We start from the raw sequence: 23,798 nt of genomic DNA, 5'->3' as shown, positions 1-23,798 counted from the left end.
TCCTACCTTTATTATAGATCAAAAATTAAGTGTTGTTGCTGCCCTTTTATCTAAGCATTTTTATTGATGCATCTGATATACGTGTATCAGCCAGTACTCATTCATGTGCCATTTAATATTAGAAACTAAGTCTTGATCTATCAAATGTTGCATATGAAATTGTGTATATGAAGTGTACCAGATATCTTTTGTTCACATCAGTAAACTGAACTTACTTATATTACAATAAGCAAGGGACAAAATTTGTTCAAAAACTTTTATTTACTATAAAGACAAACACCAAAATAGGTACAAATTATACTATATAAAATTGGTTCAGTGGGGTAAAAACTTTTAATTAAAATATCTTGATATATTTAAAATAACAAAGGATACAATGAAGCCAAATTTCTTAACCCAGAGATTTCTGTAAAATTTGCTTGCACAGTAAGGTGCTAATAGAAGTTAGCCCTTAAGCCCTGGAAGTCTTAGGAATCAGTCACATAGCAAATATAATTTCATTGTGAAAGTGAACTTTGGTAGAAGAAACTCTATAGGACACCTGAGGTAGTAGAAACTGGAATAAACAGCAGTAGACGTTATTTACAACTTAAGTACCAAATAACATTAAGAACACAAAAAAATAATTACACAATACAATTTTCAGTCCAGCTTTGATCCAAAGAAAATAAGAATATTACATCATCACATCTGCATTTTAAAAACACCACAATTACCAGCAAGCTGAGGGAAATGCAAACAAACTCAAACAAATGCATTTGGACACCTAGAGGCAGTTTGAGTTTGAAATGTGGTAGGCATGGTGATCTACGAAGTAATACTGATTAGCTGAGGTTCATCAGTTTATACAGTTTACATTTCTGCCAGAAACAGTATTAATCTGACAACTGATCTTCCAGTACATGATTGGCAAGAGTGCATCCTTTAAAGCTTGCACATAAGAAAGACTTGGAAACAATCTTACTAGAATGAGAAATTCTAAAGTGGTCAAAAAAAGTCAAGTACAAAACAGAGCTACCAAACTTCACATTTCATATTAACTTTTTAACTCTTCAAAGTCTTCCAATCTTCCAAAACAAAGGAATGTAAAATTTCCAAAAGAAACACATTCACAACTAATGACACTGCTTTTTTTATTAGTATGAGCATGATCATTCCTGTAAACTTATCTTTAAGATGTTTTACTTCCAATTTGTGTTGTACATTTTTAATGTACTATAGCTTATTTAGTTTGTCCTGAGTCTTTGAAAATAACCAATTCTATTTCAGTCCAAGAATCCAACTGGCTTCTGAAGAGTTAAAACATGAACAGTATTTTCTTCCAAATGAATTAAACACAATCATTATTTGATTTAAAAAGATCCCCTCTTAAAAAAGCAAAAGAAAAGCTGCCATTTTCCTTCAGAATTACATGCATCAGAATCTAAAGACCTGCCTTTAAAATAATTTTATAGACCTGTTTTAAAAAAAACACACCTGCTAAAAAAAACCCCAAGTTTTGCACTACAGATGAAGCTTTACTTCACATTTTACTTTATCTTGCTTTTCAAGTCCAAGTTTGTTTCTTGTTAAAATAAATACCTTTGTAATGGTAATATTTTTAACATTTTCAAATTAAATTACCTCTACTGGCTACAGTAAATAGATGATGTATGGCAGAAGGAAAACAGCAGGTAAAACTTATCAGTAGAGAATGTGACCTCAGTTTTGTTACACAAAGAATGAGATTTGCTCATAGCTGGCACTTGCTACCACTGAAGTACATGACAAAGGCTCCCATAACCTTTAATGTGAGCTGGGTTTGGGGCCTTTGACATGAAACTTCTCTACATGATTCGCCAGAAGAAGCCACTATATGAAAAGGCTCAACAACTTCTAGCCTGATTCAGACTAAGTTGTTTTATACCCAACAATCTTTTTGTTGTTGTTGTTTTTTTAAATTAACCTATGCTATCAGAGCCTTCAACATTGCCTTGTTGAAGGTGGCATTTTATTTTATTCCAGATTTCCAGCAAATCTGTTTATAAAACTCTTGTGTCAACAAGGTGTCCATGACACAGCTTGTATATTTTTCTAAAGACTATTAAGATCCCCTTTTTCTGAAAATTAAAAATACAATGAAAACAAACTTTAATTTCAAAAGAAATTACATGGCCAACAGTAAATGCACAGTGAACCACAACTGCCTGCTCTTACTTTAAGAAGGCAAAATGTTTTTTTAAAGTATCCATCAACGACTGGATTTGTTCCTCAGAGAACTTAATGCAATTAAAAGGAACAGAGAACTTCCTTTTAACCAGTGCTGAAAACTAATTGCAGAACCCTCTGCGTACACCTACATGATGTGAAATGGAACAGTGATTGCTAATTAAAATAGATCCTGAGCCCCTCAGCTGCTAATATTGCTGAAAAAGTGCTCCAAATAAAATAAAAATCACTTATCTGCTAAATAACTATGCAGATTTAAGGAAAGACGCTTTTGTGTTCACAAAGCCAGATGTTTGAAAAGGCACAGTTTACAAATCTCTGCACAAGTTGTGAAATGTTGCATACTGAGCTTAGGTAAATATTTTGATTTGTCAATCACATACTTAGGTAGGGTCCTCCACTGGCCTATGTCCTTGATGTATCTATCATTAAGGCCAGCAGAATAATACAATTTGCTGTGCTTAACTGCACTACAAGACAGTTATGTTCAGTAGCATCTTCTTCAGTATATCAGCCTTATACATAAATAGCTACCATGTAGTACGGAAGACTGGATGTTTCAGCAGCTCCCTTGATGGGGGTCTGTCCTGAGGTTGAAGTTCTAAACACCGAAGTGTCACATCTTTCAAGCCAGGAGAGAGATGTGTAGGGATTGATGGAGCAGTAGTTGCACTAGCAATCTGAACAAAGGAAAAATAACTTTTTAGAAGTCAGTTGATTCTTAAGCCCCCGCTCCTACCCCAAAAAACTTCCACAGGCAGATCGTTTTCAGCTGATAAGTTACATTTTTGAGTTTTTCTCCACCTAGCATAGTTTGTACTGCAGTTTGAAGGTTACATTACTGCTTCCATTTGACCAAATGGGTCTTAAGTTGCCCTTACGCTTATTGCCTTTCAGTTGCCACTCTCTACACTTTTCTCTGATTTTGATTCTTACAGCAAGATTCTGCAGTGACCATCTACTCAGCAGGCGTAAGAAAAGCTCTTATGCCATTCCTACTTTACTCTGCTAGTTGCCATCACTGTTAACTGGCATAAGCCAACACAGAGATGTATGTTAAGCTGAGTGATGCTATGTTAAGCTGGGTATGCCCTCTTGCATTGTCTTTACTGTATTTCTGCTACCACCTAAAGGGCAATCTTTCTCAGATAGACACAGATCACACCCAGCCAAATTTTGATCTTCTCTCAATCAAATTAAGCAAGAAGGTTGAGAACACTAGAGTGGCACCACCAGATTCACACAGACACAGAACCAAGACTCTTATCACAACAGATTTGTATTTATTTCATAGTACATACTTCAGTACTGCTGTGCTAGTTCTGTTTTGTTGAAACACTTTCTTCACTCATGCTAGTGAGAATGCTAGTAATCACTTTCTTCACTTGCCACAGTATTTTCTTCACGCATGCCTACAGTTCAACTAGACTTTTAGAATTAAATATACCTAGTTGATTTTAGTAAGGGAACATGAATGCCAAATGGATGACCTAGAACAGGGAGAGGCAGTATTGATATATAGCACAGCATAATAGTAGATATCTTTCAGCAAAAATCTGAACATGGAACATCAGGTTTTTTTTACTGAAGGACATTCCCCACTCAAATATTGATAGACACATAAATGTTTTATGGTAGTTTTTGCTCCCACATTTTACAGGATTGTATGAGAGAGTTCAAATCCCAATTTTCTGCCTAGAGTCAAGATCAACTCTATTCTCAAATTTTTTTTTAGCCTGTTACACTATGTATTCATATCTTAGAAGAGAGCTTTTTCTGCATATTATTGTGCTGATAGCTTTTTTTTTTTATGAACAAGCAAGTATGATTATGTTGGTATCAGTATTGATTTTGGTCTAACAGCTCCAATACTAAAAAGAGCTATTGCAACAAAATTTATTATTTGTATACTTTTCTAAAATTCACGTTGACTAATATAATACACAGCAATGTCTTTTGTAGGATATTGGTAGCAACCAAATACCTCACCTTAAATATCAGAGCAAGATGATTGGAGTGTTTCTCTGCATTCCAGGGAGGTTTAGCACAAGCCATTTCTATAACAACACAGCCAACGCTCCACACATCACAGCTCCTACCATACTGCTGACCTCTCAGGACCTGGACAGACAGACCAAAGCTCAGATTATCTGCTTCAAAGTCTCTTAACTCTAAGCAATTTAGATTAAAGAAAACAACAACCAAAAAAACCCCAAAACATTCAACCAAGTGGATTCTGATTAATTTTTCAGGTTGAGAGTGTGATCAGTGATGTAAATGCCATAAGATTTATACAGCTGTAGAGAGCTAGTAAATAAAATGCCTAATCAAGGGGCAAAGCAAAGTACTTTGCAATAGTTAGCTTTTGACCAAATGGTCATTTGGGCTTCAGGAACAATATTTATGATAGATATATTTTGTAACAAACTACTTAAGACAACTTCTAGAACAAGAACGAAATGTCATTATCGCCATGTTGGAATCACTCCTGTTCTTTAGAACAAGTATATTTAAAACATATTTGAAGCATTTACAGTCATTTTCTGTTATTTGGCTGTATGAATTAGCTTGAAGAATTCAAGAAAACTTTTTGAAGCAACTTCGAAAACTGGTTTCTTACCTCCGGTGCCATAAATGCAATAGTTCCCAACAACTGTCCCTGAAATTCCCCAGCACCAGTTCCTTTTGATGCCAACCTGGCTGCAGCTCCAAAATCAGCAATTCTTAATCTATGACCTGTGCTGTCAATTAGCAAATTGGCACCTGTCAACAGCATAATAAAAATACTACTGGTTGGCTTTCTATTAAAGGCAAAAGGATGAACAGACGCTCTTCCTCCCTCTATTTCAAGACTTAACAGTTTGACATTCCCCAACCCCAATATCAAGAAAATCTAAAAATCAAGGGCCAAGTTTAATAATGTCACTTTTCTGTTATGCCTGAATAACACTGCACACAGCCTGGGGCTGCCCAAGAGATTTAGAGAAGCAGTCAAGCTTTCGAAGTAGGGCAAACACAGGATTCTGGAACACTGCCTAGAGATGGCATAATAAAAGAAAATTGTGACCTAAAACCCTGGAGGTTTTCATTGCCTGCAGCTCCCTGTGAAATTTAAACTTACTTCATCCTTAAGCAACTTTGAGTTGTCTTGAAGAGAATTACAGAGCAACTGAAAGTTTTCCTATTTTAAGAAGAAATATTAAAGACAAATATTTGCCATTGCTATGTTGCTACTTATCTGGATATCTCTCCAGTTCATGGACAGCTACAGTGACATTAAAAGGAAAAGTTTATTAGGAAATATCAGTCTTACTGAAGTCCACATTTTGCTCAAACACAGTACAACTGTATTTATGAGGAATTAGGATGAAGGAAGAAAACTCATCACAATATTCCTATATATTAGAAACCTGACCTCTTTATCTTGGCTTGTTTACAGATTTTTACTATCATTTCAGTGTAAACATTTACATTAATTTAACTAGCAATCTTTAAATCTATACGGCAACTTCATATTTTATTTGAACAAACTGAGAAAACCAATTTTTCTTAACTGTCAGCATGGGCGGCAAATAATCCCAAGCATGTGATGAAAATTCTAGAGTAATTTCAGTAATTAAAAGGTCTTAAGAATGAATGATCAGACAAACCCAACAGAAATAACACTCTTAAGATGGTATCTGAGAGAAGCAATAGGTCTCAAGCCAAAAGAGATGTTGCTTTCTGAATATTCCTTTTTAAAAGACATTCTAAGTAATTCTCACCTTTAACATCTCTATGGATAATCTGATTCTCATGGAGGTAAGAAAGGCCACGTAACAGTTGCTCCGTATAATTAATAATAACCGATTCTTTGAAGGCTCCATATTTACTTAACAAATGAGCAACTGAACCCCCTAGAAGATAAAAAAAATTTATCAACACTCATATTTTGCATTACCAGGATGCAGCACTACCTCCTAAAATTAGAATTTTGTATTATTGGTATCTTAACTAGAACTTTTTCTCCTCCAAAAACAATAAAATGTTTCATAGGCAAAAAGTAATATACTTAGTTACTTAATTACTTTCTATGTGGAACTGTGCATATTAAAGACATAAGTCTTCATGCTTCCTAATAACTTTATACTTCCTTAAAAGAATATGCAAATCCCATGGTGTACAAAGTACTGTTGCTAATAAAACTACACATATTTATCCAGATTTTGCATTAACACTTAAGCAGCAGAACACTTAACTTTCTTTGCTGCAATAGAGATGCACCACTTCCAGTAGGCATTCCTTCTGAGGATCTCAGTTTAGGTCCGTTACCATCCAAGTACCAATAATAGAAGCAAGTAGACAAGCAAGGAAAAGCAGTATCTTCCTCTGTTTTCCAAAACTGACTTACAGATCCTCAAGATTTTGGATTTCTATTGTGCCTCTCAAAGTATTCTAACATAACTTAGGCTTGAATGAGGTAAAGACAATTCCTGACATTACCTAAATAATACTATTTCAGAAAATCTATACTTAAAAGAAAGTTAAACACCCTTAGTTTTGAGAAAGTATTTTCTGCGCTACTGCTTGTAATAACACATACTTGGGCTTTCCTTGTTAGCACTCTGGTATTGCTAAGTGGTTTCTGCCAGAGAACATAAGTTAAGGTGCAATGCTTTCTTTTATAAGAAATAAGGATGTATAAAATACCAGATCTAGTGTTGGTAACTGAAGGTCGACAATGTATAATCCCATTCATAAAATTAATAAAGACCCTTCTTAAAAAAAAACAAGAATAGACTTTCTTGTCCCCACTCTATAAAATAATGAGAAGACTTCACTATTTGTTACTAAATTACCACATAATATATTTAAGATTTGAACATGTTTTTCCCAAAACATCCTGCTTGCTACCTTTTATTAGAAATTTACTTTAAGTTCTTAAATGCCTTTCACATCACCTCACACAATTTTTATGAAAATGCTTGGGACAAAAACAATTGACAGGTATTCCAAACTTTTAATAATAACTTAAAGTTACATAGGTACACTGAAAATGCAAGTTTGATGTATTTCCAGCTGAAGTGCCTGCTCTCAAAGTTTCTAACTCCTTATTTAGATTTGGAAATTGAGGAAAAAGTAGTAGAATTTTTGTTCAGGGCTTCCATCCACTTTAATTGTATGACAGATTAGGTATGGAAAATCCCAAATGAAAAAAAAAGGATACACCAGTAAGAATATTGTTAAGACCACTTAAACTGTTCTGTTAAGTGGACCTTTATACTGGTTACCAACAGTATAGAAATTTGCAGACTGAAATGCAAAATATAGTATTGAACTACATAGTTCAAGATTCAACTGATATTTTACTTTTCTTTGGTATTGTAGTTGTTTACCTGCCATCCATTCAATAAAGAGGTTATAGTTGCTCTTCTCACATGTAGCACCCAACATTCGAATAATGTTAGGATGGTTCAGATGACTCATCATCCGTATTTCTTCTCTTAGTGCTTCAACTACCTCTTCTTGCTCAGATGATGTGTTCCTGACATATGTCACCTGTTTTGAAATATGGTATTCAGACTTGCCTTACAGAATTCCCAGTCCTGTAAGCCCCCCCTTCAGTACAGTAACAAAACCGGATTGTTCTGTCCCTTTTCACCATCTGGCAATAGCAAGTATTCTTTTATCTCAAGCCCCTTCAGCTGAGAACGTATCTCCATATGCTCCAGTCATAGAAAATTAAAGACTGATCTTCTGGGGAAATAAGAACAAAAATCTCTCCAAGTATGGAATGGGGACACTTCTCTTTTCACTCTCCTCTACTTAAATTAGGAAAAGAATTTTTTTTTCCAGACATTGAAGAAAAGGAAGACCGACCTGAAATCAGATTCTGACAGTATTGTTATTTGTAAGATTTTTACCAGTTTAGCCTTACTATCTGTTTCTTAACTAAACCTCTTATCCCAGAAATTAGTGGGAAAACAGATCAGAAGTCCGGTAATAGAACTGGAGGCAACCCCAGCTCCAATCCACACTGAATCTGAAATGATGGTATGCTGCAGAGAATTTCCCCTGGGCATCAGAATCATCATCGTCTCTCCAGGAGGAGCCTCAAGGACTACATAGACAGTCCTACTCGTTCAAAAGGAAGAGTTTCAGAGGAGGAATAGCTCATGACAGATACTCTTTCCCTGATTAAATGTTAAGGTCATTCTAGAATAAATAAGAACATGTTAAGACTAAGATTTCCTCTATGCTGGTATCACTGATTCAGACCCATGGCACCTTAAGTGTGGAAGATTTACTCACACCTAGAACCTTCAAAAAAATCTTGAGTGAAGCATGTACATTTGGGCCTCTTTTCTCAATCACACTTCTGTGTCTATTAATTTAAATATTAAAAATACTTGCCTCAAAGCTGGCTGTTAGATCAGACGAAACAAGCATTAAACTACATTTCCTCTGCTCTAAACAGTTTTAAGAAAATAAAAACAACTTGACAAGCAAGGGGAAACTACTTTTAATAGCTACCATGCAAACAGGGCATTAATTCGGAATCAAGAGATCTGGGCTCCATTCCTAACTCTGTCACTGATTTATGAACTTGGTAAAAGTAAAAATACATTTGAAGAACTGTGAAAGAAAATGGGCATATAAAGAAGTACAGGTTTTTTTCATTTTAAGGAGAAGGGACAAAATCCCGAACATATTAATACCATGCACATAAAGACTTATTATGTATTACATGAGAACACATGACAGGGAGCAGAGGAAGCAAGGAAGCACAAGAAGTCTGTGAGAGCAGAGAGCTTTTACATTTAATTTTCCAAAGAAATATTGAAGAATAAACACAATATATTCAAGAAAGTGAAGTATTTTGAGTATCTACCTGTTTTACAGCCATTAATGTCCCCGTTCCTACATCCTGAGCTTGGTAACAGGAAGAGAAAGCTCCAAGACCAATTTGCTGACCTTTGAGCCATTCTGCATCTTCTCTGTAATGGTGTTTTGCTTTGGTATGTCCAGGCAGGGTTTCAGGGGTCTGCAAATTAAATTCCAAATCAGTTCTATGTTTACTAGCATGCATCCAAGATGTAGACATTCTGGAAGGTTAAGAAATATCCAAGCTTATATGCATCTCCCCTCCTTTACGTTTCTTTGTACTGCATGTTATACACGTTTCAGCTAAGGCCAGAACACCAGTGTATTCTGTAAACCACATATTCCTACTGTATGTAGGAACAGAGAGTCTCCTCTATGTTACTACCTGAAGGTGAAAGGCAAGATTTAAGGACACAAATACGAGCAAGGCATTTTTTCTATTCCTCATCTCACATCTAGTTACGGTTTTAGTTAGCAGCTACAGTAAACAACCAAAATCACATTGCTTTCTATTTTATTTATTTGTCCCAGTTCATGCTTCACATGTTGTTACCTCATGCAAAGGATCACAAATAAAATACTCCTTTCTCTACTCTTATTTCTTGTGCTGTTGTCTATTTGCAAACAAATATCTTTTTTCTGACTTCTAAAGTATCTAACATACCTCTCAATATGTGCTGACAAGATCTCTTCCGACTCTGCCTTTTCTTTCAGAAACTAGTTTGGTTTTGTACAATTGCCTTTGAAGTAGATCATCATTAAGACTCAGTACAGTTCTACTCCTGCTTAAAAACTTCATCCTCATGTCTTGGTTACCCCACTTTTACACTTCCTTCTTTGCTGTTTTAAAGATTGGTACATCACATGATGTTTCTCTTCCAAATAATTTCTCTAAACTCAATAACCATGGAAAGATTCTGTTAGCGCCCTCAACTGGCACACTGTTTATACTCCAACGCCTAGGAGAGGGTATTGAGTCCATTTGTGTTTTACGTAACTTTGGAAATGTAACAGCACTATTTTATAAACTCAGTGAACCTCAACTGAGGCTTATGCTAAATTCCAATATGTATACTTACATCCTGCTGAATGATTATGATATCTTCACCATTTTCGACTTGTAGTTGGGGAATTATTGGCAGGGCATCTTGAGATGCTGACATTGCCATAGCAATAGCTAAAGCCTCCTCCTCTTCAGCTTCCATCTTTTCCTTGCATTTTTGATTATGGTTTACGTCGTCTTTGTAAGTATCATCATTTTCTGCCCGCTCAGGAGAAAGAACCGCAACTTCAGACTTGAATGTAACTGTGCCATCACTCGTTGGCATGGAGGCCTCAAGTAGGTCCTCAATACTTGAATTAAGCTCTGCATTAACATCCAATTGACATTTTTCATCTACTGGTGTAAACACTGTCTCTTCACTTGGTATAACTGCACTGCTACTACTACTACTATTGCCATCACACTGTGAAATGTCATTCAGGTCAAGTGTCATACTGTTTTTTAAGGTTTCTCCCTGCTTGTTCACATCACCTGGCATGGGCCGTGATGGCTTTGGCCTGTGTATGTGACTGGATGGCAATGGCCTGGCTTGAGTAAAAACTGGGGAAAGTTTCTCTGATTCTTTATTTTCAGAACGGTTTCTCTGAAACTGGAGAGAAAGCTTCCGCTGTGTATGAGGAGAAGGTGAGGGGACTTTGCAGGGAACGAATCCCTGAGGTCTGAGCTTCGAGACATCTGTTACAGTGCCAGCTGGTACAGATGGGTTTGAAGGAGAGAGAAGTGTTGGGAATAGTGACTGGGAATGGCTGGATGAGGGAGAAGAGTTCAAACACTGGCTGTGGGGTTTTCCTTTTGTTTGAATGGCTGGCTTTGGTTGCTCAGTGGTTACTGATGAAACAGGAAGTCCCACAGCAAGGCCAGCCAGCGTCTCAGAAATGTCCTCTGGACTGGCAATCAGTTTTTTATCACTTAAACCTTTCCCACTTTTCCCCGACAACTGGACAGTATTGTTGGGAGTATTACTTTCTGTAGCTTCTGGAGAGTTATCTGGTACAGGTAGCTGCAAAAAGTCTTCATGCTGACATTCCCCAGACTGCATTTCTTCCATGCCTAGCTGGATGGCTTCTGCAATTTCCATTTCATCTGCTATTGCCATGAGACGTCGACGCATCCTAGCATAGTGAGTTGAGCTTGTCACACTCAACATTTCTAACAGCTTTACAAAAACATGGGGCACTCTTGCCACCATTCTTGCTGCACTCAAAAATACTCTCCGTGACAGTTTACCAACCATTGAGTGAGAATTGTCAATTGACTGCAAGGCGAAAGTTAAGAGGGAGAGAAGTTTCTTATACCTAAAAAAAGAAAAGAGATATTTTATAGACTGGTATGCTCTAGTTAACTACTGCCAAGAAAGCCATTTCCAGATAATGTGTTTAGCTGTCAGTTGTGCAGTAGAAAGGAGACTTACTGCTGCACTAGTGCTTCAAAATTGATTCACAGCTCAGAAGTTTTAAAAAAAGGCAACTATTTACTCCATATACTAAGTGCACTTTTGCATATAAATATATACTACTTATTTACAGGAATTAGAACAATTATTTTTTTTTTAAGAAATCGCCAACACCACATTCAACCACAAAGAGTAATAGTCACATAGTGTAAGAAAGTACCTGTCTACTATGGTATCAGCATGTAAAACATCTCCACAGACAATGTGGGGATAAAATTCACCAGGAAATTCCAACAGAAGCCTGTCTATTAGACAAAGTCGCCCCAGTAGCGCTTGCCAGTTGCTAGATTCTGTTTGGGTTCCGAGAATACAATTTAAGACATAATCAACACCACCAATACCAATGGACCCTACAAAAAAGTTGATAAAGTAAGGATTAGTTATGTTCACAGTCTAAATTCTGATCTAAATAAAGATCACAACTGTGTCATACACAAATACACGGTTTGCACAAATTACCCCCCTCCCAAACTGCTGAGAGAAATACTGTTCTCTTTGTCAAGCTGATATTGGAACAAATCCTGTATTAAATTTAAAACATTTCAGTATATTTCTTGTAATTATAATTCAATTATATATGAAGAGCTATTAATACCAGATTTAAGTATTTCTCTCCCAACTGCCAGCTCGCCCGCTTGGCCTTTACACATCTCCAATAGCGTTGAGACTGAAAGTTGACTTGTTCGACTGTAAGAAATTAAAACCAAAAAATAACTCTCTTAACAGATGGCTTTCAAGGGAAAACATTCTAATAATTATATTTCAATAATCATTAGCTTGGAATTGTGCATGGAAAATTATTTCACATCACTTTATTCCAATACATTTCTACAAACCTCTATCTGTAAGCTGCCAATAGTTGCAACATTTTTTACAAGAACACTTCCCAGAAATATAATGTGTATCACTAATAAATAAACACAAACCCAAATAGGACCTCATATTCTTGCAAAAACAGGCCAAATCCAGGAATCCAGCAACACAAGGAACAGTTATATTTCACTTATTCCTTTACCTTTAGATGTTCTATTGCTAGACTATTGTCAGGGCTTTTCTAGTTGCAGTTTCAGAAGAAATGCTGCTTAGGAACTAAACCTAAAGAGACAAAAATCAAGCTGGTGGATTTCTGCATCTAGTTTACAGTACAGGTGAAGAAATGGTTGGTCTGGCAGAACAGACAGGGTAGCTTGGGACAGGAAGACAAGGCCTACTCAAGCCAGAAATGCCAATGGCATTCATGCAGAATAGCCATCTTCTAGCACTAGACCATGAAATAAAAAGTAGAAGTGTTATGTTAACACTTCATGGCACAGATGTACAACAGCTTTTACTGAAACAGGAAACATACATGATTGGTACTTGCTAAAGGGTACTTGCTGACTGATTAAAGGTGAGTCATGAGAATTAGACCAAAGCAGTATCAGCTGAGATGGAGGGGATGGTTGATGACTGCACTTAACTTCTTCCTTATTTTAAGGGGGGAAGAAGGCCTAGAAAAAGGGTCCAGTCCTTTCAACATATTCATCAATGACCTGGACGATAGGATAGAGTGTAACCTCAGCAAGTTCGCTGGTGATGCCAAGCTGTGAGCAGTGGCTGATACACCAGAAGGATGTGCTGCCATCCAGCGAGACCTGGACAGGCTGGAGACCTGGGCCGAGGGGAACCTCATGAAAGTCAAAAAAAGCAAGTGCAAGGTCCTGCACCTGGGGAGAACAACCCCATGTACCAGTACAGACTGGGAGTTGACCTGCTGGAAAGCAGCTCTGTTGAGAAGGACCTGGGAGTGCTGGTGGACAGCAAGCTGACCATGAGCCAGCACTGTGTCCTTGTGGCCTAGCAGGACGACAGTATCCTGGGCTGCATTAAAAGGAAGGTGGCCAGCAGGTCGAGGGAGGTTATCCTCCCTCTCTGCTCTACCCTAGTGAGACCACATTTGGAGTGCTGTGTCCAGTTGTGGGCTCCCCAGTTTAAGAAGGACGTGGAACTGCTTGAGCAAGTCCAGCGGAGAGCTGCCAAGACGATCAGGGGACTGGAGCATCTGCCTTATGAGGAAAGGCTGAGAGACTTGGGTTTGTTCAGCCTGGAGAAGAGAAGACTGAGGTGGGATTTAGTAAATACCTGTAAATATCTAAAGGATGGGTGTCAGAATGATGGAACTAGACTCTATAGTGCCCAATGACAGGACAAGGTGCAATGGGCACAAGTTGAAACAAAGGGAACTCCACTTAAATATGAGAAAAAAACTTCTTTGCTGTGAGGGTGACAGAGTAGTGGAACAGGCTGCCCAGGGCAGTTGTGGAGCCTCCTTCACTGGAAACATTCAAAACCCGCCCAGATGCGTTCCTGTGCCCCCTGCTCTGGGTGTCCCTGCTCAAGCAGGGTGGCTGGACAAGATGATCTCCAGAGGTCCCTTCCAACCCTTGCCATTCTGTGATGGAATGTGCTCTTCCTAGAAAGGTTGGACTAGATGATCCCCGAGGTCCCTTCTAACCTGTGATTCTGTGATTAAGATCTGTGAATGTTGAAAGAGTATCGTCAGGTGCCTTGAGAAACTACATCTTTCAAGCCAGAATTCTGTTGGGGGCAACCAGACTGTAACAGAAACATGATATATTTATACCTATGATCTACACATTTTATTTCACCACCAACTGTAAATGGTCTCCTAGTGTCACATATGTAGTAACAAATGAAGCTTCAAGACATTTCAGTAACAATCCAATATGAATTTGAAGTTTTCAAGACACCATACCTGTTGGCATCTGCACATTTAACTAATATTGTCTCTACAACTGGCTTGAGAAGTCGCTGTAGTTTAGTCCTCTCTGCCAAAGTATGACAGGGAGTATATACCAGCATGGCTCTTAAAGTTTTCTAAGAGAAAGAAAAAAGCAATACATATGAAATCAAATTAGCTACACAATTAAATTTTTTTTTCAAGTGTTGTAAATAGTTTTATATAAATTGCATTCAAAGTATCAGTGAAATGTTCAAAGGATAAGTAGCTTACTACATATTCACTGTTAGAATTAGTAAGGTATTCTTCGAGGTTGGAAAGAACCTAGTCATACAAGTATTGTTAATACTTTGCACTGTAGCAAGCACTTCCTTATATTTGGCCAGTGGAGTCACGCTATTTCACTCTTGCTGAGGATTTTGTTCATGTCGCTTTCAGATGATGGTTAGAATTCAAGTCATCAGTGGAGCTCAACAACAATTACTAGGATTGCTGAATTCATGTATCTCCTCCCCTTCCCACCCCTTCAAAAATAAAGTAGCTTTGAAACTGCTAGAATCAAATGAGTAAAAAGCTACTTACTAAAGCAGCAACATACACTTTGTAGACAGGGTCAGCACAGACCATGGACAGCACACTGCAGCAGGATTCCACCACCACATCTCCTGAGACAGTGGTCTGAGAAGACCCACTAGCTGCTCCCAGAGCTCCAGCACCTGTGTTGTTTCCGTTGCTACTTCCAGAATTTCCAGTGCTTTCACCATTAGCCAGTAATAGAGCACCACTAACATCATGGGAAAGACGTCTAAGTGCCATCTCTCGTATATTCCAGTTTCGAGAAAACAAACAGCCGACTAACTCCATTCCAAACACCTGCCACAGAAAAAGCAATGTCACAGGAGTCAAACTGAATAATACTGCAACTTAAGTACCTAAGAAGAGCAATCAAAAAAAAAAACCAACGAAACATTTCTGGTGAAATATCACCTTAAGAAGTCTGACAGCAAAAGTGTCAGAAAGTGCAGCATCTTAAAATAGGGATCTGTGATAGAAATGAAACATGATAAACGATAAATCATCAGTTCTCCAAAAACTCTGTAAGTGGGAGGATGACTGTATAGATGGCTTTATTCACTTTGAATTTTAATTATTCAGTATGGAGTTTGTTTCTAGACATTGATATAAAGAACCCTGAAACCAGGGTCTATACCAGACAAAAATTGCAGCAGAAATATAAGCAAGTTCTCCCACTTAAAAGTGTGTGACCCCTGCTCAGTTGAACCCACTGGTAGAGTCTTATTGAGGTTATTCAGCTCCTGCCACACAACTTGGCTAAAAAAAAGTGCCAACTTTGTATTTATGTGACACTCGCACAACCAACACTAGAGTTAAGAACACTACATTTTATTACACGGACCTTTAATAGGAGGCCTGAGATGAAGTCCAAAACTGAAACCTTAGTTAAAACAAAACTGGAAAACCTTCTCTTCTGATGCAAGTTAAATGTAATTCTTTCCAATAATAATCAACCATAAAGTTGATGGGATTCAGAAAAAAGTTTTGAACTGTTGATCTGACAAATCTAGTCTAATGATTCAAAAATTAGTTTTTACATTTGAAGCTTCTTTTTCAAAGTAAAATTACCTGAATCCATGGCTCAGCTAAATCTTTATAAGCAGAAGGGATCTGCTGGACCCCATAATGAGTCAGGTTAAAATTGCTATCTTGGGTTCTTCTCTGTGATCCAGCTGTAGGTTGCTGCTGAGTTTGTTGCTGAACCACACGGAGTACAGAAGATTCTACAGGGCTTGGCAATTCATGACTACGGATTAACAACAAATAATGTGGATTAAAAAATGAAACATTTACTGAAGTAAATATTTCAGCATATTTAGGAACATCAGCTAAAGATCCAGAAACAGAGTTTGTTATACTCAGACTGAATCCTCACCTATAGAAATCATGAGATCTCCATTTAGATCTACAAAGAGGACAGATAAGTGGCTCTCTGTTTCTTCTGCATTCTTCGGCCCCTGGAACACAGCAAGGGGATAATATGTACTTCAGTTTTACAGTGTACAAAACCAGAAGGTGGCATTATTATTTTTAAGTTTTACTCAACAATGTTAGTTTCAGGATAAATGCTTCTGAACTCAGTGATTTGCAACAGCTTGATAAATATGGGCATTTAAACATTTTTTTGCATGCAGAAATGCTTGTTTAGCACTATGATTAATATTAAAAGTTAAGAACTGAAATACAGTTCCTTTTGTACCACAAACATACGTAATACTTTTTCAAAAGTATTAATACATGTGAGATAGAATTTTGTTAAAGCAAACTATTTACATACTTTATTTAATGTAGTATGTAAGCATACTCCATAATTCATAATCCTAGCTGACAACAGATGCTTTCATGCATGCTAATGATAAGTCACAGGGGGCTACAAGTCTGTTCCCAACCTTGCCCTAATTGGAGATAATCTTGTCATTCAGGTAAGAGAGGCTCAAAACTCTAGCCCTGCAGTTAACTTCTTTCTCTAAGCATCAGATACAAAATTGGTTTGTGAAAAACTGATAAAATAAAGCTTATCAATAGTACCTGAATGATACCAAACTCCCACAAAGAGCTACCAGCCATAACTTAAGAGCAGGTTTCTGTTTTTTTACTTTTAAACAAAAAAACCAACAAAACCACACTGTTATAATACGTTAGAATATTTAGAGTCACCAGAACTTAACATGACAAAGATGACAACATACATATTGACATGCAGTGGTGGTGTAATTTGTTCCTGCAGCCATCCTCACACACAGTTAGGCTTTCTTCATCCAGCATGCCTAACAAACAAATGGGGCACATCTGTTCTTCTTCATCCTTCATACTGTAAAAACAGATATTTGTGATTGTAAAAGTGGCACATTAGAATTCAGAACAGGCTTTAACAGTGAAAAAAGATTAACTTCCTGTTCGGAACAGTCACTTCTGAGTATCTATCGGCTATTAATGAGTCACTCTCCTAAACCTTGGTCTAAGTAACCAAAGTTTTAGAAGCACTGAGTACAGACAACACCGTTGAAATGAAGGGGAAAGTCACAAAACACATGACATCTTTCCAAACTAGGTCAGACACCAATTAGAGATTGAAAAGCCCAGTCTTGGGCACTTAGATTTTTTTTCCTAAGGCTTCTTTAAGCAAACCAACCTTTGCTTTTTTAACTTATCATTTGGTTTTGAAAAACTAAGACATTTTGAAAGGTACCCACATTTTTTTTTCCCATCACACTCCCATTAGAGTACTGAGTCACAAGGTAGTCTTTAACCCATTACAGGAAACAGTAATTAATATTTGACGAACATACGTAAAACTCAAAATTAACAGAAGATAACAGCCACTCAAAATTTCCTGCCACAAACAGAAACAGATGCAACAGATTCACATGAACACTAACATACCTACATGTGACATGTAGGTTTAAAAAAAACCAACCCATTTTCCTTGTTTTACATGTTGCTTCCATTTTATTTACCCCGCTCTGAATTTTGAAATGGATATAACTAGAAATTTCACCAGAAAAATTATTCTGAACTTACACAAGTTTAGTGAAAAACATAGATTTTAATCTTCTGTAATATTGTTTAAATGTGCAAAACTCTTACTACTCATGGCAAAAATATAAGTTATAGTTGGTGTGAGTCTACAAGACTTCAGGAACCCTGTACTTGTTCAACAACAATATATTTTTAAAATAAAATTAATTTTTACATGATTTCTATAGGTATATATTTACTTATGTTTTCTTGCAAATAGTTGACAGTATTTTCCTTGAAAAATCCACAAGAATAAGCTTACAGTGAAAAATTCATTTCCACAGCATGTATAGAAACACAAGTTTTAATTGAAAACTTATTTTTGAAGAATCATTAGTAAACCAAACATAATTGCAAGTCACAGTAATTATCAGAACTGAGTAAACTTCTCTCAAATTATTCTGATGCTCACTGTGCTCCAATACTTATATCATGCAAGATTAGACTTCCACAGAACAGTGACTTGTCTCATTGAACAAGTAATGCTAGGAACTAATTATCAGGTATACTGGCAAACAACTGAAAAATCTCTCATCCTGTAAAAAATGAGAACTAATGCAGTGAAGTTCAAAATCCAGTGAACCTAATTCTATGAAAATAAAAATTTCCTAGACATGCTATCTACATTTAAGGAACTGGACTGCCAGATAAGTAGTTCCAGAGTAGGTTATTTATGTAACTGCTTTGTTTATGCAATTTGTTTACAGTGACACTACTTGGTGATTTGGAAAAGTAAGTAAAAGATGACGGGCAATTAAGGTCACAATCTGTACATCAGAATTACATGCCTGTCTGAATATATTAATCTAACTCAATGTTTATTATCACAAAGTAATGTACCAAGGTACCCTTTAAGTTAGGTTTCACATTACACAAAAGATAACCTCAGTTTTGGAGCCTTCTGTGCTTTGACCTCTCTAGAAGATGCCTAGTTCGTCTACTAATGCATGCCAAATCACTTGTTTAAAAAATCCATATCTTTTCAAAATCAAGGAAAAGAACATGCAAAAGCACTCAAGTAGTAGAAGCTGGGGGAGGGAGGGAATCAAAGAATCAAACTTAAAATTGAGAAGTCATCTTTTAACATTGTATTAACAATAGAAATCATAACAATTTAATAGCTCCCTTTAATCACCCATTTTATATGAAGTGTTTATATGTTTACTTATGGTTTTATACATATAACTTCATACATATGTTTACACAAAAATTTTTCAGTATATTGTCATAGGCACTAGCATTTCTCCAAAGCAGGACAAGAGAAAAAGAAAAATCATGTTTCTTCATTTGTCAACACTTGCACAAGTGCTGTATTTGAATAAATACACACAAATATGTTTCCATAGTCAATATATGCTTTAGTCTTGCACTTCCATTTCAAAATCTTGTTTCCTGAATTCATAAGGGGTCAAAATAAACTCTTTTGACAACGCTATTCAACATTTTTCAAACAGAAGTTATAAAGTTATAAAGCAAATACACCCACTTGGTACCAAGGTGACTAACATATGCTTGACTCAATCGTTTGCAAATACATAAGACTTAATGTGGCTTGAAACAAAAGCAGCTTTGAACAAAAAGAATGTAGGTGGATTCTAAACCTCCAAAATTAGAAGAAAACTACAGAATAAAAGCTTTTAATTCCTTTAGAAAAATACTAACCTGTTTTCTGAACTAGATGTAGAAGTACTAGATGATGACAATGTATGAGAATTTGACATGCGTGAGACAAACTTCTGGATGGTGTTACGAGATGGAGCTTTGATCCTTGAGCTACGCCTACTGTGATATTTCTGGAACAAACTCTCAACCTAACATCAGAAAAAGATAGCAACAGTCGTATTTATGCTATGAATAGCTTGTAATTAAAAGTAATATTACTGAAGCTTAACTACTGCTAAAAAAATTCACCTATTCACCTTCACAAAAATGCATTAGCAGTAGCAGCAGGAATTTCAGAAGTCTTACTAATAAACAGATCACAAGAGACACTTCACAACAAAACCTTATTTGCTTATTAAAAATAAACAACAGTTTTAAGTATACACACAATTACTTCTGAAAACTCTTGTTCTGTTTACCTTCCAGCTAATCAGTGAGATATACACAAATTTGAGTAGAAAATCCAAGATTTGTGTTGCTGACTAAACTACAGGTCTCTACTATTGTTTTACTTATGGCTTTTATTTGTAGCTTTTTTTTTTTTCTACTTACAGAGCTCTTGAGACTGAATTAAAGATAATTAAAAACATATATTCTTGTTGCTTTTCAAAGCAATAGCTTCCAGCATTTTTAAGATAATGTCCTAAAGACTTTTGCCTGGAGAGTATTATAGATCTTCCATTGTATCTATTAGAAATTGATTACCTCAAAGTTCTTCAATGTCTTTCTCCATAGCATTGGGTCTGACGGTTCAAGCTGGAACACCCGCAGCATAACAAACAGCAGATGAATACAAAATGTCCCACGGCCACAGCTACAAGTCTGCAAAGAGCAGTATATACTAAGGCTCTACTGAATTGGTAACTACATAGATAATATTTCCACATTTAAGTGCATCACAGAACATATCACAATTACTTCCAAACTAGAATCTTTTTTTTTCTAAAGCAAAACTTCAGACAAAACTAATACACTTGCTACATATTTGATAAAAAAGCTGATTATATTCCATTAGCACAGATTACAACTTTCAAATGCCACTTTATAGAACCGTTATGATGAGTTGGCGACTAACTCGATGTAATTTGGTTTTGAACAGTTCTCCAAGGTTAACTACAAATCAATAAAAGCTACAGACAACACAAAAATGTTCTCTACCTGAGGCCCAATAAACACTCTGTATTTATTGTCAGGGCTGTCTCCTCCAATTAAGAAAGAGTTGGGTCCTATCTGCTGCAGCAAGTACAGCCTGGCTCGCATAACTTTGTTGACGCGACGATTTGTTTCCTCAGGGCTGTATGGAGAGAAGCCATCTGGAGATGGCGCTCGTCGAGGTGGTGTTATTCGTCCACTCTGAAACTGCATAAGTGGTTCCATCCATAAGCATTTCCAGACAACAGCACAATTAATTAAGTGTTGGTTTTCTGCCCTGCCAGGACCCTCCCCCCCCACCCAGGGACACAAAATAAGAGTCCTCAAAACCTGAAAACACTATGACCTGCTGAGGGTATATGATTTTAAAAGGATTACTTTCTTCCATGCCTAGAACTCAAGGGCAGAAGAAAAACTGAAATTTTGCCTGACATTACAATAGAAAAGGATCTCTTAAATTGCATCTATTTTCAAGTCTTCATTGATTGCCTTACCATATTACTACTGAATAATTCAATCAGAAGATAATCATAGACTTGTGGCTCAATATAGGAATTCTGTAAGATTGTAACGCTAATATATTTAATAAATTAAGAAGTCCTATGACTACAGTTTACAAAGGGGAACATACAATCAATGAAGAACAAAAGTTTAAAAATTCCAAAGAAGGAGAAAGGATACAGCTTCTTCTCCTTTGCACAGGTAAAGCAACTTTCAGCTCAGGATGGGTTTTGTTTTGTTTCCCCACAATCAAAAATTCAATGGCCCAAACCTTTTATTAAGATTTTCTTCACTTAAATGCATCACATTTCCAACATTATGAGATTCATTAATGGCTCTGTCCAATTTCAAATCTTCTGCTTTGATTTATATCCACTTTGAATTTTATGTTATGATGCAGGTTATAATTGACTCACTGTCCATCAGTTAAGCAAAAGATAGCCTGAACTTCTAAGGTTTCGAGTGAAAGGTTGATATAAAACAAATAAAAACAATCAAATAGAAAAGGATCAAAGGCTAAATAGGATAGTTTTGTGGGTTGTTGTGGTTTGGAGTTGTTTGTTTTCGGGGTTTTTTTTGTTTGGTGGTTTAACCTTCCAATTTCTCCTGTCAAGAGGAAAGGAGCTGTGCTGCAGTGCTGTAACCTGTGATATTCATCCCTAGTTCAGAGGAATGGCAGTACAGATTTTAATTGATTTTGGAAATTTTGTTTAGAGCAATGGGACCATAAAAGCAATTAAAATTTATTCTTACTCTTACTTGTTCTTACAGTTGTAGAAAACTGAAGCTTAAATGTGGATGAGCATTTTTATAATAAGCAAGCCTGTTAGATACAATTGCTCAAAACATTAAACTCTGAACTTTAATGAAGCTAGTTACTATTGCTCAAAATGTTCTATTCCAGATCTTCTCAAATGTAAATGGTAGAGATTTTAATCTTCTAACTATGCACATAACTAAATCTTCCCTAAGCTGGACATAAAGATAATTTCTGAAACAGAGGATCACAAATAGCAGACAGTAACACTTTTCTGTAGGAATCTTAACCCAGTCAACAATCCTATCCCCGCCAAAATATACCTGCCTGGACAACTGACATGCAAAACTACAAGAAAAAAACCCAAACTACTAGCTTGATTTGCACAAAGAGGTGCTAAGAGAACATACACGTGTTCATGACTGAGTATTTATATTTCTTCATTTATTTCCTAGAAATAAAAATCGAAAGCGGAACAGAATTAAAAAGAAAACATGCACCTAAGAGTAGAGAATACAATTCCACATATAAGAAACATAATGAGATGCAGTCTGTGTTTCTCTCTAAAATGATACCCTGTCATAATCCTTTTGTATCAGCATATTGTCCTACAGAGGGAAGATTAATTGCCTCCAAGCAAAAGATTCAAGAATATAGCCAAATTAAAAATTACATCACAGCTTGCAACTTACAGGCACTGGAGATACCCTTTTCCTTCTAACACCAGGTGATTCAGATTTAACCGTCCTAGAAGATGATGATGAGGAGCTACTAGGAGAAGGACTACGTCTTCCTTTCTGCGCAGGTGAAGAAACAGTGCTTTGTCCTTCAGCTTGAGGTTCTAGAGAGAGTTTGTTAATTTCCAGTCCGTCTCCTTTTCCAGGGATAGGCTTCACCACCTTGAAGAAATTAAACCATGTGTTAGAATTACAAATTGATCATTTTACACCAAAGCAAAACGAATTCATCAAAACTTTTTTTGCTAGCATTATGTAATTAAGCCATTATCCAGACACCTGAAGTTTGCATATTCCCTAGGTTCTAATATTAACATCTAATAGGGGGTCTTTTGTTAATCTATATGCAACACAAAAGCATCTGTCCATTTGTGCCACTCATGTTAGTTGTGGCAGCAGCTTATTTAATTCTCAAATTACTTCTGTAATTGTAATTCATAATATCTCAAAGGACAACAGTTCCCCCATTTGAACAGTAGGAGCCGAAAGAATCTTCTTCTACAGGCATGGTCTGCTTATTAAGAGCTACAACATTGGATCCATCTGTTACATACAAGTATCAGTTGAGAAACACTAAGGTTGCTATTTCTACAGCACACCACTTGTTGCAAAGTAAAAATTACTTTAAACCTGGAGGCAATGCAGCAGAATTAAGGTGTGCTGCACCCTGCAAGAACCACACCTGCGTTTTCCGCCTGCCATGTAAGAACAGCTACACCACAACTGGTATCTGAGCTAATACAGTGCTGCTCTACATGAGGAGGCACATGTGCTCAAGTACAGTGAGTAAATACACTTCTAATACAGTGCCTTGTTGCATGAACACTAAGTTTTTACACTGAGGTATGGAATATTTCAAGAAAACTTTCAGCTGCCTGCCTCTCAGACCCACATAATGCATGAGAAGAGTAGGGCCCCAGGGAATCACATTAAAAGCAGTCACAGCAGTCAGATTCAGTTTTAGTCCTACATTTCTCCCTGCCTTAGAAGCTTGACTCAAAGCTGTAAAGACACTCCAAGTAACAAATTAACAGAGCAGAACTCTCCTAGAAAGTTCCAGAGGTGTC

At 36.7% G+C, this 23,798-nt stretch overlaps 1 protein-coding gene across 3 annotated transcripts in view; it reads right to left on the bottom strand.

Moving 5' to 3' along the window:
* Positions 1-242: 242 nt before the first annotated feature.
* The window catches only part of MAP3K1 (mitogen-activated protein kinase kinase kinase 1), a 62,058-nt gene continuing 38,502 nt past the window's right edge, over positions 243-23,798 (bottom strand). For all 3 annotated transcript variants that reach the window (XM_064439406.1, XM_064439407.1, XM_064439405.1), the window contains exons 3-20: positions 22,687-22,893; positions 20,743-20,943; positions 20,290-20,406; positions 19,585-19,733; positions 17,094-17,215; positions 16,280-16,361; positions 15,973-16,150; positions 14,911-15,201; positions 14,344-14,465; positions 12,184-12,275; positions 11,749-11,938; positions 10,152-11,430; positions 9,080-9,232; positions 7,584-7,746; positions 5,973-6,104; positions 4,829-4,971; positions 4,198-4,329; positions 243-2,888 (exon numbers count right to left, since the gene is read on the bottom strand). In XM_064439406.1, the coding sequence (XP_064295476.1) occupies positions 2,739-2,888; positions 4,198-4,329; positions 4,829-4,971; positions 5,973-6,104; positions 7,584-7,746; positions 9,080-9,232; positions 10,152-11,430; positions 11,749-11,938; positions 12,184-12,275; positions 14,344-14,465; positions 14,911-15,201; positions 15,973-16,150; positions 16,280-16,361; positions 17,094-17,215; positions 19,585-19,733; positions 20,290-20,406; positions 20,743-20,943; positions 22,687-22,893 (3,903 nt within the window). In that variant the 3' untranslated portion in view covers positions 243-2,738. The remainder of the gene's footprint in view (positions 2,889-4,197; positions 4,330-4,828; positions 4,972-5,972; positions 6,105-7,583; positions 7,747-9,079; positions 9,233-10,151; positions 11,431-11,748; positions 11,939-12,183; positions 12,276-14,343; positions 14,466-14,910; positions 15,202-15,972; positions 16,151-16,279; positions 16,362-17,093; positions 17,216-19,584; positions 19,734-20,289; positions 20,407-20,742; positions 20,944-22,686; positions 22,894-23,798) is intronic.

This window comes from Phalacrocorax carbo, chromosome Z (assembly GCF_963921805.1).
Source record: "Phalacrocorax carbo chromosome Z, bPhaCar2.1, whole genome shotgun sequence".
NCBI lineage: Eukaryota > Metazoa > Chordata > Aves > Suliformes > Phalacrocoracidae > Phalacrocorax > Phalacrocorax carbo.
Note: the sequence above shows the minus strand (reverse complement) of the source record. Positions and strands in the feature narration are given on the sequence as shown.